This window comes from Vanellus vanellus (assembly GCF_965231255.1).
Source record: "Vanellus vanellus genome assembly, chromosome: 1".
NCBI lineage: Eukaryota > Metazoa > Chordata > Aves > Charadriiformes > Charadriidae > Vanellus > Vanellus vanellus.
In genome coordinates, this window is record NC_138905.1 from 54,413,090 (window position 1) to 54,426,743 (window position 13,654).

General features: G+C 43.1%; 1 protein-coding gene across 1 annotated transcript in view; it reads right to left on the reverse strand.

The window, feature by feature from the left end:
* The window catches only part of STRA8 (stimulated by retinoic acid 8), a gene marked incomplete at both ends in the record, with an annotated part of 15,456 nt that continues 1,802 nt past the window's right edge, over window positions 1–13,654 (reverse strand). Inside the window, 7 exons of the mRNA XM_082494830.1 lie at window positions 1–75; window positions 3,636–3,747; window positions 5,567–5,643; window positions 6,923–7,205; window positions 10,333–10,482; window positions 10,884–10,968; window positions 12,444–12,519. Coding sequence (XP_082350956.1) covers window positions 1–75; window positions 3,636–3,747; window positions 5,567–5,643; window positions 6,923–7,205; window positions 10,333–10,482; window positions 10,884–10,968; window positions 12,444–12,519 — 858 coding nt within the window. The remainder of the gene's footprint in view (window positions 76–3,635; window positions 3,748–5,566; window positions 5,644–6,922; window positions 7,206–10,332; window positions 10,483–10,883; window positions 10,969–12,443; window positions 12,520–13,654) is intronic.

Genomic DNA, 13,654 nt, shown 5'->3' on the forward strand with positions numbered 1-13,654 from the left:
TTAGAAATCTTCATCATCGAAGGTCTCAGTGCACCTCAGCATCACAGTCTCATAATCGAACGCAAGATCTTCTTCCTGAAAGCCCCCACCCCAAAGTCAAGCAGGATTAAAAATCACAGGAGTTGATTGTGTTTCATATATGCAGTGGGTTGGTCGAGTCCTGGCCTGTATCAGCAAATGCACCATGAGCCCCCCCTTCCTCTCTGCATCAGCAACCAGCACTTGTCAAGTGCCTGAAGTGCCTGATGAAGAACGGCTCAAACTTTCAACCTTTCTAAAATCACAGGGCTCCACCCCGTATCGATTTACATCATTTAGACAGCTGTTACTGACGGTGGTAGCAAGCGGGTCACATAACAGGCTTTGAAGTTATGAGAGCTTCCTTGAACCCTAAACTTCTGCCGACTTCAGGCTTTGCTGCTCTTCTAGCAACAGAAGGAAATGGTCTTCTCTTTCGCCAACTTACAGAGAATAAGTGGCTCTTGAGAAATGAAAGTCTAGGAGATGAAAGTGTTCATGCCTGCGGTCCATCTAGTCCACCTTCTGCATTGACGCAAGACTCTTTAGGGCGAGACTGCTTTTAAAAATAAGTGCTGTTTTAAAAATGTATAGCTTAAGGAGTATTAAATCCCACTTGCTTGTCAAGTGACTCATCTAAAATCCATATTTTGAAAGAAAGTGTGCTTTTGAAGATGTAAAGGTGCTCAGTGCTATTTAGAAAAAAACCCCACTGACTTTCACTTAGACATTGTAAAACCTTTGGACCTCAATCTAAATTAATTCTTTACTGCTTTTGCTGCTAAGCATCTCTTATGATGTGACCTTAAGACAACAGCTCTTGAAAAACGACAAGATTCCTTAACTAATCTCATGCTCAGAAATATTTCTCTCTATTCCAGGAGCTTCCATGCTCCTGTTCTCATTTTTGGGTCACTGTCCTTTTAAGAGCCCTCCTTTTCCTTGTCCAAATTATTTCCTCCCTCCTTTTGTGTGAGACTTTCTCAAGCCTTTTATACCAGTGGGGTGCATGCCCTTGGCAGCCTTCGAGAGCCAGGGCAGCGCCTCAAGAGGAGCTGCACTCGATGGATGTGTGACTACGAAATGGTGAACATACACAATCCGATGATAGTACTTTGTACCTGGACACTTAACCAGAAATGGCGTAACATAGCACTGGCACGTAATGACCAGCAATAAAACCCGTCACCTCATCAGCTCTGCAGATGAAAGGAAAGGAGACTATAGGCTGCCTCTTGTATTTCAGTCAGGTGCACATCAGGTGCCTCGCCTGGGTACTGTACCTGCTACCCACCTCTGTATCTTCTACGAGGTGTGTGCACAGTGCTCCAGGACATCACTTCATCCTCGGGATAATTTATCCCAGCACTGCCCAAACTCCTGGGCTAGTGTAGCACTGGCACAGGTACTACATCAAGGCAAGGGGAAGGGTCTGCAGGGGTTAGGTCACACCTATAAGGTAAGGAGGAAGGGCTCCTTTCCCTGTCAAGTCCAGGAGCCTCCGATGCTCCCAGTAGCCCAATTTCTGGGGTAAGGTGTGTTGCCTACACTGAGCGCTCTGCTGCTGCCTGAGTTGGTGTGTTTCAAGCTAGCTGGAACATCTCCTAGCGCTGCTCTGCAACCACTTCCATAACTGCCTCAATCTGTTTGCTTTTAGATGGAGATGAATTTCTGCTCTCAAAACAAAAATATCTTGTCAGCTGTATTTTTTGGGTTTTTTTTTGCCTCTTGGCAGGACTCTCTAGATGTGCTGTACTGTAGTTATCTAAACCAAAACAGACTGTGACCTTCGCATTATCAGTACTCTCTAGCTTGGGTGATTTCTGCTCAAACTCCCTTTTTATTGTCTTATCACAGACAACTCAAAGTTCCTGCATAAAAAAAGTGCATGCAGCCTTTTATTTCCTTTTGGCTCCACAGAGCTCAGTCAATTGCCAATTTGCAGTACTTCAGCTTCTTCTGCTGTCTTCCCATCAGTCCCATTCTCCTAGTCTTGTTTCAAATGTCCCTCTTTAAAGCTTGAAAGAGACACTGCCTCTTCTCATACCACCTCATCTGGGAGCTGTGGGATGGACTTGGGCTCACATATAACTATGCAGCACCAAGCAGAAGGACAAAATGGGACCATCTAATGCTACCAGGCATGATGTTCATAAAAGAAATTTAAAACTAGAAAATACTGTATCTTGCCTAAAGCTTTTCTTTCTAGGTGTCTTGAGTTCATGGTCATTTACATAAACATAGGAAGAGCTCTGCTCTTATGAAGAACAACATTATTCACAGACCAAAGGGCTGTGTAGATCAGTACCTGGTCTCTGACAACAGCCAGGCGATAATGTTTAGACCAAAAGTGCAAGAATTGTGCACGCAGAGTGCTCTGTTCCACAATATATGCTCCCACATTATGGCAAACTGTGCTGTGAGGACCTCCTGAGCTGGAAATTGTATCTGGACCTTCAAATTTGGTAATTGTCAACGGACTGATGTCCCAGCAGTTAAATCTGGTAATTTGCACGGTCAAGTATTTTTTAATACGTTGTTTGTTCATTTCATTAAGTGCTTTCTAGTTCTTTTGGTGTTAGACACAATGAATAATCATTCTGTGTACCAAGTCCACACCATTTAGCATGAAAATTCTCTCACAGTACTCCTCAGTCTTTTTTGCAGAAGAGTCCCTACTTTAGTAGCTCTTGTTTAATGGCTTTTGCTGTGCCTGCTGCCATTCTCTGCACTTCTTCTAGTGCCCCTGAGATGGGGGTAACCAAATGGCATGCACCAGTCACTATGTGATAGATTCAGACAGTGGTGCAACACTAGTTTCTGCTTGGTTTTCTGTCTCAATTACCCTTCATCACAAACACTCTATTTCCTTCAAAGGAGCATCTGCTCAAGTAACAGAGACTGGGTAGAAGCTAGGCGATAGAAAACAGCAAAACAGGGGCTACTGTGGAGGTACAACTGATTCTGAGCCCAAACAAGCACGCTCTGGCTGAAGGACATCTTCCTCTTGTTCCTCCACCCAGGCACAAGCCCTGAGCCACCTTCTTGGCAGGAGGGCAAGAAGGGGAGGAAGAACACGGCAAACACAACAACTTCTGGCTCAGCGAATCTGCAAGAGTAGGCTGAGGTTAAGAGGCAGCTCAGCAGTTCTCTATCATCTCTTTCAAGAACGTGAACACCCTTCTCCTAAGGCTTGCCAGCAGAGGGCTCAGGGTAGGGAACCGGGCACCCAGAGAAGCATGCGGTGGCCCTGCTGAGCTCAGAATGAAGTGGCTGGGGGTTAATGGAGAACTGCGAAGTCAGCTTTGCCTGCTCAGATGAGATCACTCAAGTTTTTCCACAAGGAACTTTCATGGACACAATAATAAAAAAAATAATAATTCCTCATGTCATTTGCCATTTTGAATAACACTAAGCAAATAACCCTTCACACTTTGCCTCTTACAAAGGCAATCCTACTGACTTTTTGGAATGACACATCTGAAGTGATGAGCCCCAAGTTCTTACTTGTAATGATTCTGGACAATATGATCAGATGCACAGAAAACAGAAATCCCTTTCTGACAATGACAGAAATACGTTGTTCAATCTATAAGGAATCTTTTGGCAAAGCTTACCTGGCAAAACTGTGTATTAGCAAAGAAGAGGCTTTTTAGGAAATCAGTGATCTGCAGATAGAGTCTGTGGTGATCCTCTGGATTTTCAGAAGTGCAGCTTGTAAATGCTGAACTGAAAATGGAACAATATACTGTATTTAATTTCCTGTTCCTCCATTTCTCCTCCTACTTACTTTCTCTCCTCCACATTTTACTTATAAATTAAAGAAGTCTCCAATTGTTTTCAAGACGATTTTGATATTAAAGACAATAGCCAAGCAAGACAGGGAGGAGCGGAGGTGGACGCATTGACGAGATATTGTCTAACAAATGCAAGGAAGATATGTAAGAACAGAGAACAGCAATACAAGAAACTAGTATCATAACAAAGAGATCTACTGATACATGACAGCTGTAGTAACACTGTTTTGGGGAAAAGTATATATCCATTATAACAGAGAGCAACAATGGTAATTTGGTAGTGTATTTTGTAGGACTGTCCAGAGGAACAGCTTTGACTTCTTTTGTAAAGTTTTTGAGAATGCAGTAACACGTGGTCATGAAATGACTGACGTATGAGGTATTGCTGGTAGGTTTGTACTCAGGTAACAGGTAACTTTGGCAAAAAGCCAAGATATTCTCTCTGGACCTCACCTCTATATTCTCCCAGGGATTTTACAAAGTTCTGCCATCGTGACTCTGTCCGGAATTACAAGGCATAGAATGATAGGGAAGGAAGGGAACAGAATAAATGTTGACTACTGAAATAGTAATCTAATTTGGGACTTAAAACAGATTGCAAAGATGATGGCAATACACTGCAGTATTAAGGAATAATTAATCTTATTTTAAAAGCAAACAGCAATTGTGACCTAATAAATGTTACTTAATGGATACATATTTATTAAGCTTTATTATGTATTCAAGTATATTCTGATCAACAGCCAAAACAGCCTTATTTCACAAAATCACAGAATTTTCAGAGTTGGAAGGGACCTCTAGAGATCATCTAGTCCAACTCCCCTGCTAAAGCAGGATTGCCTAGAGCACATTACTCAGGTCTGCATCCATTCATTCTGTTCTGGAAGTGCAAGGTGGAATGGTGGTGAAAGACAGAAAGACCCACACTAAATATGGAAAAATAAGTAGAAAACAGGATTTAAAAAAACAGATTAAAACACTATTTGCAAAGAGAAACAATCCTAACGAAGACTAAGTAGCAAGAATTCAAAAAGGATGAGTCATAATGTGATTTTCCTCTTGAGGAAAGCAAGCCTTTTCTTTCTTTGGTCTACTGGGAAAAATCAAAGGCAGTGCCAGCTTTGTATCTGACATGTTCTCTTTTAGGTAACTCATCTGACCTGCAGAGAAAAGAGATGTTATTATTTAATAGGTCTTGTGTTTCTTTGATGTTACTGTTCAGGTCAACCACACTTTAGTTTGATCACCTCCTTGTGACTGAATTAGGGTACTTGAAAAAGGTAAGGGAGACAATGTTAAAAAATTATAATTTTTGTGTCATTAAATCAGAGTACAGTTTATGATTAGCTGACTTATCCAGGGAATTCCTTATGATCCTCATAGACCTGGTAAGTGAGAGAGAGAAGAGGAAAACATTAAAAATATTGTAATTTGAAAAGATGGAAACCTATGCAGAGTGGTGAAGACAATCAGAAGGACCCCAGTTATCCTGAAGTGATGGGGTGCTCTTAATAAGCGATTCTTACTAATCCTGCCATAAATGCCTATTATTCATTTCACTTTCACACCTTAAGAGACAGTATTATTGTGAGCACAATTGCTAAAGGCTGCTACTCTGACCATTTACTAAAAATTAGGCACAAAAAAGGAAGTTAGGCTATTGCCTTACTCCAGAGCAAACTTGCCGTGGAGTATTGACAGTGGGCTATTAACTTATTCTGTCCAACAAAAGGGGTGAGTTTGTAATTTACCTCTGGCTAGACATTCCCTGAGTCTCACTTCTGTCAAGGAAACCAGCAGCAACATCAAATGCATCTTCAAACATTACCTATCAGAGAAAACACTTCAGATGTCAACATATGCACCCATCTAAAAGTTTACCTAGGGCATCATTTTTAATAATGAAGTCTTTAAAAGCATGATATTCTTTCTCTTCATTTAACAGGTACATTTATGGCTAGAGTAAACCAAGAGGCTTTTGTGGAGACAAGAATAATAAGGAATTTCATAACTAGGAACACAAGGTTGGTCCATTCCCTTAGGACTGCGCTTCAACCTCTAGGAATTAGACTTGACATTACATCTCCCCAAAAAATCAGCAAAACCCATTAATTGTATCAGTGCTTTAGAGACTTGCCCGTGGGCTGCTGCTTATGGCTAAAGATCTCAGCTGTACCAGCCAGTCTCCCCAAATCTGATTCCAGTGTGTGACCTGGCTTACAAAGGAATTTGGATGCTCCCTGTGACAGACCGACAAGCTCATTAGTTCACTCTGCCATAATGCAGTTCACACATTTTTCCGTGCCAGAAAGTACTGTACGTGCAACATCCCCATGACATTTCCTAAGGAGGTCAGCAATGAGTTGTGTCCTGAGGCTCAAAAAGAACTTGTCAACACAATTACTTGTACACTAAAGGTGGACACCTGTCCCTCCCTTGCAGCTAATAAAATTATGCATGTCTTTGAGCAGCTACTTGCTTAAGTAATCAGTGCTCTAGGAACAGCTTACAAAGAGCTGGCTGTTATTTAATCTCTTTTTAACATATGCCCTGGTCTCAGTCACTGACTTCTTGGCTCTGCAGAGGTGCATGGCACAGGCAGTGATTAGCCCTGTACGACTGGAACTGCTCTACGTATACTTTCTCTTTGCTACCAAGTGCTTTGATGAAAAAAAACCCCATCCAACCCAAAACACAGTAGGCTTCGGCAAACTGGGTAGTTCTTCTGGATTTAGCTCATCTGTGCTCCGTGGAGAGTCTGCAGAGCACAGTAACTGTATAATTCTTGGTCTTGCTCCCTCCCTCTGCAGCAAGTTAGAGCAAATTTAACTATTACTTAGCACAGAAACTCTACAGGTCAGTGGAGACTAGCGGGATTGCTACCACTGCGCTCCTATAGCTTGCTGTGTATCTTACCAAGTGAGAATTTGGTGCAGACTCAAAGACTTACTCAAAGACTGCTTATTGTCTTCCCTTATGCATTCAAGCGGTCTTGGGAAAGCTTAATTACAACTACCGTGTGTTTTCCAATTAAAAGCTGCAGAGTCAGTTAGCAACTGAAGGCTTGGAGTTTCAGAGGCAGATGAGGTATGTTACTAAGCACTTACTTCCTCTGGTGTGGAGACTGAGGAACCACTGGCTTTCTCACTGTTACCTCGGCTGTCCCTCACACTACCTTCAGTGCACGCAGGCTCTTGGCAAGCAGCCTTAGGATCCATGAGGAAGTCTTTCTGGCTACAGTACTGCAAGATGCTGTCTCTCCTTTCTTCAGAAAGCTCTTGCCAGAGGTGGGAAACAGCTGTGGAGACCTCAGGAAGAGGCACTTCCTCAGTACAAACAATTTCATGCTCTATCAGCAGGTCCACTGTGTGCTTATAAAAACACAGGTATCTGTAATGAAAGGAGAAGGAGCTGGCTATGAGGCAGCCAGCTACTGTAAATCAGCAGGAGACTGGGGAGTAGCTCCTACTCATAACTACTTCACTGACCCTCCCCCTAAGACTTCATACAATTACTGAAGGTTGCCCAACGCTGTTTGAAGATTTTAGCAACTCTGCTCTGCCAAGACTTCATCTGCGAAAGGCAGGCTCCAGCCACCGCCTCAGCAGGACTGCCTCACAACAGAAGCTCCGGGCGCTGCAGGCTCTACTTGTTGCACAGGCAAACCTCATTTTCTGGCATTTAATAAATTTTGAGTTACTTGCCTTTGTATCCTGAGGCTTTTACACCGTAAGTCACTTTTTATACTTTTACTGGCATTGTACTACACTTAAAAGCCTTGGCTGAGGTCATGTCTTGACATATTAGGTACTATACATACAGACAGAAAGAGACTACCCCAGGCCTGGATGCTCTGACTTAAATAAGCATGAGAGCTCAATTTCCTCCATTTTACATCTGAGGGAACGCATCCCTAAGACTGACTTCTATGTAGTTTGTAGTGAAACTGGTAATGGAACACAAGTGTTGTAATTTCAACCCAGTGCCTAAATTTCAGAACGAGCCCACTTCTCCTGTTAGCACTGTGTGGCAGAGTGAACCAGGGATAATAACGTCTACTTCGGAAAGCAGCACTGAAGGTTATTTTATGTTAATTAAATGCTTAAAGGTTCTCAGATTAAAATAACAAGATCAAAGGACTACAAACCAAGAGTTCTATGAACAGCAGTCATTGTTAGTAAGTTTGGGCTCAAAATGATTCCTTGGAAGGTGTCCCAAATGAGCAGGTTTCCTGATTAACTGAACAGTATTGCATAAGAAAGTAACGCAGAAGAGTTTAGTCTTGTTTTTTTTTTTTTTTTTTTTAATATTTGTTCCGGCAAACCAATATTGAAAATCTTAAGATAATTCCAAACATGTTTAAACTCCAGTTTCCATACTCTGGAGTATTTTTCACCATTTCTGGAGACAATATATTGGAAGGGGAATAAGTGTTCTCCTGTAAGGTGTGCTCACCAAGGATTCTGGATGTCCAGCTCCAAACAAAGGATCTGGAGTTTCTCAAACAGAATAATATGAACCACCATTAGACCGCTTTGCTAAGGAAATTAAACTTGAACCATGACTCAATTATTTCCTTCCTATCTGGAAAGAGACAACCACATTTTCCACTGGATGGAGTACTGCGTAGTACCCAACTGCGGGTACTACGTTGGAGTACCCAGCTGCGGGTTGGGGTTTTTTTTCATGTCCAGCAGCAGAAGTTACAACCTGTTGAAGCTCAAAGCGTTTCTGATGCTGCCCAAATAACACGATTAGACAATCACCAAAAGGCTGTTATTTTCTTTGCTGAAGAGTCCCCATTTTTTTATGCTTGTTATAAAAGATCATTTTTTGCAAAGAAATAGCTATGAACCAACTGCAGTCTGCCATAAGACTGTAGCATAAGTGCCAGAGTCCAGACAGCACAGGCCCTGGTCTACTTTGTCAGTGAAGAAGGGGAAAGTCAGATGTTTACGGCTCTGCCTTTGATGAAGTAGAGCTTACTTCCCCCAGAAAATCTTGATTCGGCACATTTCAAGGTCTTGTAAATGATACCTTACTACAGCCACCTCCGAGTCTCCCAGGAGCAAAAGCAGGAACAGCAAAAGGAGGCTGCTGCCATCTGCTGGCACAGCTGCAGTCTCATTTTGATGAAAAACTCAATAGTCCAAGGGAATTTTATAAACCAGTACCAGTCCAAAGCAAAAGAGAAGAAGGAACTGTGGAACTTTTTGTTTATACCAGTGACGCTGTGGAAGAGGATGCCAGCTGCAGCTGTGGATTCCCCTGCGCCGCATCTTCTTAACTCTGAATGGTTAGGGTAAAATGGACTCTGCTGGATGGTACAGGATAGATTAGACATCCATCTGTTTCTCAAATCTTTACAATGAAATGATCATTTATCCTTTTGGAAAAGCATCCATGACCCCTAAGTACCTCCTAGTGCTGTTTGACAGCAAGGGGAAGAATGTGATGAAAAATGTACTCACTCTTAAGATAACAAAAACTTTGAAAAAAACCCCGGTAATTTTACCATTACAATCCCAGGTTAAAATACACAGACCACTGACGTAAGAACAGTGGGTTTTGATTTTCAGACCTTGCACCAGGCACTTAGGAGCTGATCCTAAAGGCCGTTACAGACTTGTACCAACTAGCTATAAGTGTAACACTCATAGAAGCGTTTAGGTTCTCCTCCTCCCCCGCCATGTTGCAGACATTTTGAGGAGTGTTTTCTGGTATCTTCCAGACCACCGCTATTCTACAGCACGCAGACTGAGGACTCCATGATCTCCCCTGGTCGCATCCAGCCTTACCCTGCTCTGATCCCACAAAATAAAAGTACTCCAAGCTGCCAGGAGCTAAGGGTCTATTTCTGGAAGGGGCAACAGTGCTCAAGCTCCTCATAACAATGCCATTAGAGGCAGGATGAACATCACTGGGGGGAAAGTATCTGCCTACCTCTGGTTCCTACACCTCCCCAGAACACATACAGCCAGACTCTTGAGAATTTCATCTGGTGCAGCAAATCCTACATTCCTAAAATCTAACCCCATTGCAGGGATACAACTTGATAGTGGTACTGATACAACACACACATGGGGACATGCACCTGCGTAAATCATTCTGGATGAAAAACCTCCTATTCCATCTGAGCTTGCCTGGTAAACCACCACGGTAAGCAGGTATGTTGCATCTTACTCCGCATGTCGTCTGGGCAGCAGTAAAGCATGGCCACGCAGGGACTGACACACTCAAAAGAAATTTTTTTCTCTTTCTTGAGGATGGGTGGAAAATCCTCAGGGATTTTCCAAGGCCTGCAGAGACGAGGGCTGCTACGATGCTGGGAGTCCACTCACAGGCAAGTCACAGGTAAGGGACTTGGGAGGTGCTCAGCTTCATCACCAGCAGGGCCAAAGTTGCCGTTACAAGGCTTCTGCAAGGCTCCAGCAGGGCTGCGCAAACGGCAGCAACTGGAGGCACAGTGTTAATGCAAACAAACTAAAAAACTGAAGGCAACATGGGGTGCACCTACCGTTCAAATTCCACCAGATCTGGAGATGAAGTGTCTGGAGACTGGATAAATTCTGGCTTCCCATCCTCTTGCATTGTTTGTTTTTCACATTGAATCAAATACCAGACAGTAGAGTCACTCTCACTCACAGCTTCAGAGGCTGATGCAGTGCTGGAAAGAACACACAGGAAAAAAAGCCACATGAACAACTTCTTAACTGGATTAATAAGGCCCTTGTCATGGTCACGCCAGAATCCAGGGCCATTCTTCCCAAGTCGCCTTTCTCCTCCTCTTTTTGCTTTGCAGGTGAATGAGAAGTCCTTGGTGGAGATGAGCTACATAGAAGGGCAAGAAAATGCAAGCACTGACTGGACATGATGCCAACAACATGCTTAGAGACTTCATGCACTGTGCGGAATTACAGGGGTCCAGGTGAAATCTCTTCACCTTTTCCTAACGATGAAAGGCCTCTGCCTGGAAATTCAGTAACAATGGCAAAGAGGTTCAGAGATGCTGGAACAGAAGCAAGTGCAAACTATTATCATCTTTCCTTGATTGGTATAAGCCCTTACTTGTGATTGCTGAAGTGTCTCTTGACATATTCCTCCTTGGCTTCCTCCAAGCCAGACGGGTTCCCATCCTCCAGACTGAAGGACTCTGTTGTCAGCAGAAAGGTTACTGTTGCATCAGTGGCACTTTTGGCTTCCCTCTCACCCTCAGCCCCGATCAAACAGAGTAATTTCAACAACCGGTTCCTCACGAGCCACAGCTTTTCATTAGACAAAAGTGAAAGGATAAACTTCTGCCTCTCCTACAATGTAACTAGCACCATTGGGAGTTTATGACCATTGATGAACTCAGAATCAATGCCTTCTTCCTAACATTGATCTGACAGAATTGATGGTGAAAACAACCAACAACCAAAGCCCAGGCAAGCACTAGTCAGTACAGTTTTTTTGTGGTTGCCATATAATCAGCAAATTGCACGTAAATATCCCTGACAACCAACCCGTGTTCCACAGCCATTGTGAATTCTACATATATGCAACTCAATAAAAGGGGAAATTTACCACCAAACTGTCATCAACCAGCCTCACTGCTTGTCATCCCTTCAATTTTGCTCTGTCAAACTATTCCTTCTACCTATGACTGACTTTTACAGGTTATCCAAGGATGTGGGTTCAGAGGAGACTGCTCATTTTAAGCACTGGGATTTTTAATTGATGCAAATTATTGGAGGTGCAAGTTGCATGAACAGCAATGTGTTTTTCTAGCTGACGGCAATTTGGACACTTGAAGGGACATAAAAATATGTCCAAAGTCTGTACCCCATCAGCCCCTCGTCCTACGTGCTGCCACTGGAGGCAGTGGTCAGCACTGGTGAACAGAAGGCTCGTTGGCGAGGGCGTGAAGCCCCGCAGCAGGGGCTGCCTCAACTCCTGACAGCACGTACTGGACCAGCGTGACGCATAGTGTCACACGGGCAGTACCGGAGGCGAGCACGCAGACAACCCGCCAAGCTGAAAGAAAACAAAACCACAGCATCTCTCGTACTCATTTCTATCAGAGCGAATTCTTAACTAGAGGTTTCCATTTCCTATACCAGGAAATCCTCAACAGCTTCTCCATCCTTCTCCTTCACCTCACACCAGAACCCGCTGCTCTGAAGTTTACGCTCTGGCTGTGCTTGACTCTCAACACTGACTGCTCGTGACGGCTGTGACTCGCACTGGCCACGTCGTGGTGGCCGGGAGGAGCAGTGGGAGCCCAAGCACGCAGCCTGGGGACTCATGACAGCCCCACACCTGCTGGGGGTGAATCGGCAGCAGAGTGATAAAGGCACTCTGCCTGAACTGCCTGCTGCCATGGGATAGCGGGAATTACTTGTTCCCTTCCTTCACCAAGCTGGGCAGGGAGCAGGAACGATTGAGTACCAGAGGGGGATTTCTGAGGTGCAGCGCTTAGTGGGTTGATAGATTTTTCTGCTATCCCTTGTTTATCGCTACAGCTAAAGCCACACTTGGCTCGAATGCTTTAATGGGCCCAACCGCGTAACTATCTGTGTCTATTTAACACATAAATAAAAAACAAGTCCAGGCACTTAGTCCAAGGCAAATGCTCACATACAGTACCTTTCATCTTCAGCAAAGAACCCAAGGTTTGCTCCAGCTTTGGGATAGATTTCTCAGCCTTATGCAAAACCTGATACTGAACATAAGAAAAAATCAGAACTGACTGCTCTCTGCTCTGACTAGATTAATCTTTTAACATGCCTTGGTTGTTTCCTTCTCTTTTCCTTTGTTTTGACCTTCCATTACCTTGATGTCTCTGTGAAAAGAACTTTTTTTTCACCAGCTACCCTTATCCATATGAAAAGGAGAAAGAACTAATACCAGAGCAAACTTAAATACAGAATATAAATATTTAGATATATATTATGCAATACATACACATAACATACAGTCACACAGACATTTGCTATTTAACTCTGATCTTCTTTCATCAGCAACTGGTCTTGTTTGGATGGTTCTCTTCCTGGAGCATGTCCAGAAATACTATGCTGTGAAGTCTTGTTGGATGCATACCAACTTTAGGCATAAGACTTTACTAATCATTTCCCATGAGAATTTTGCTAGGAGAAGCCTTTGCCATGTTTTACTCTCAGCTACACTGATGTGAACTGAAATAACTTCAGTGCTGCATATCAATCCTTCATAATTTATAGAAAGCATAACTGAGAACATATGGCAAGTGCATTTAAACATAGACATCTCAAAAATATTTCAAGATTTATGTCATCAGTGAGATCATCCATAGTCACCTTAGACAGCAGAGCTTTCACGCTGGATATTTTAGCCAGACACAAAGCACTAGGATTATGAGTGAACTTCTGTATTGAGGGTCTTGAAGATATTGAACTTCCCTGGCCCCCAAAAGTCACACAAGGGGCACATGATACTATGAAAAAGCAATTTTAAGAACTGGTATGTGAATAGTCCCCTTAGACTAGACAAAACAAGTGTTCGTTTAGTCTCGGCTTCTGAGATCCTGGTGACTTCAGCTTAACTTACATCTTGTTCAGAACATGGCAAACTAAACTCTTACCTCAAACTGCATAAGAGGTAATAGGCTCAGCAGGCACAAGCCCCACACAGCAGTATTTTGCATGTCTAGAGCCTCAAAGCCCTTAGGACAATTCCTTTCCTAAACTGTCATTACCTTCTCCATTTTACAAACTGGAAAACTAAAAGTAATCAATCTAACTAAATGAACCAGTGGCAAAGTTGAGGATAAAAGGACTCCTGATGATTATTCCTCTGCCTTGAGCATGGTAATATCCATC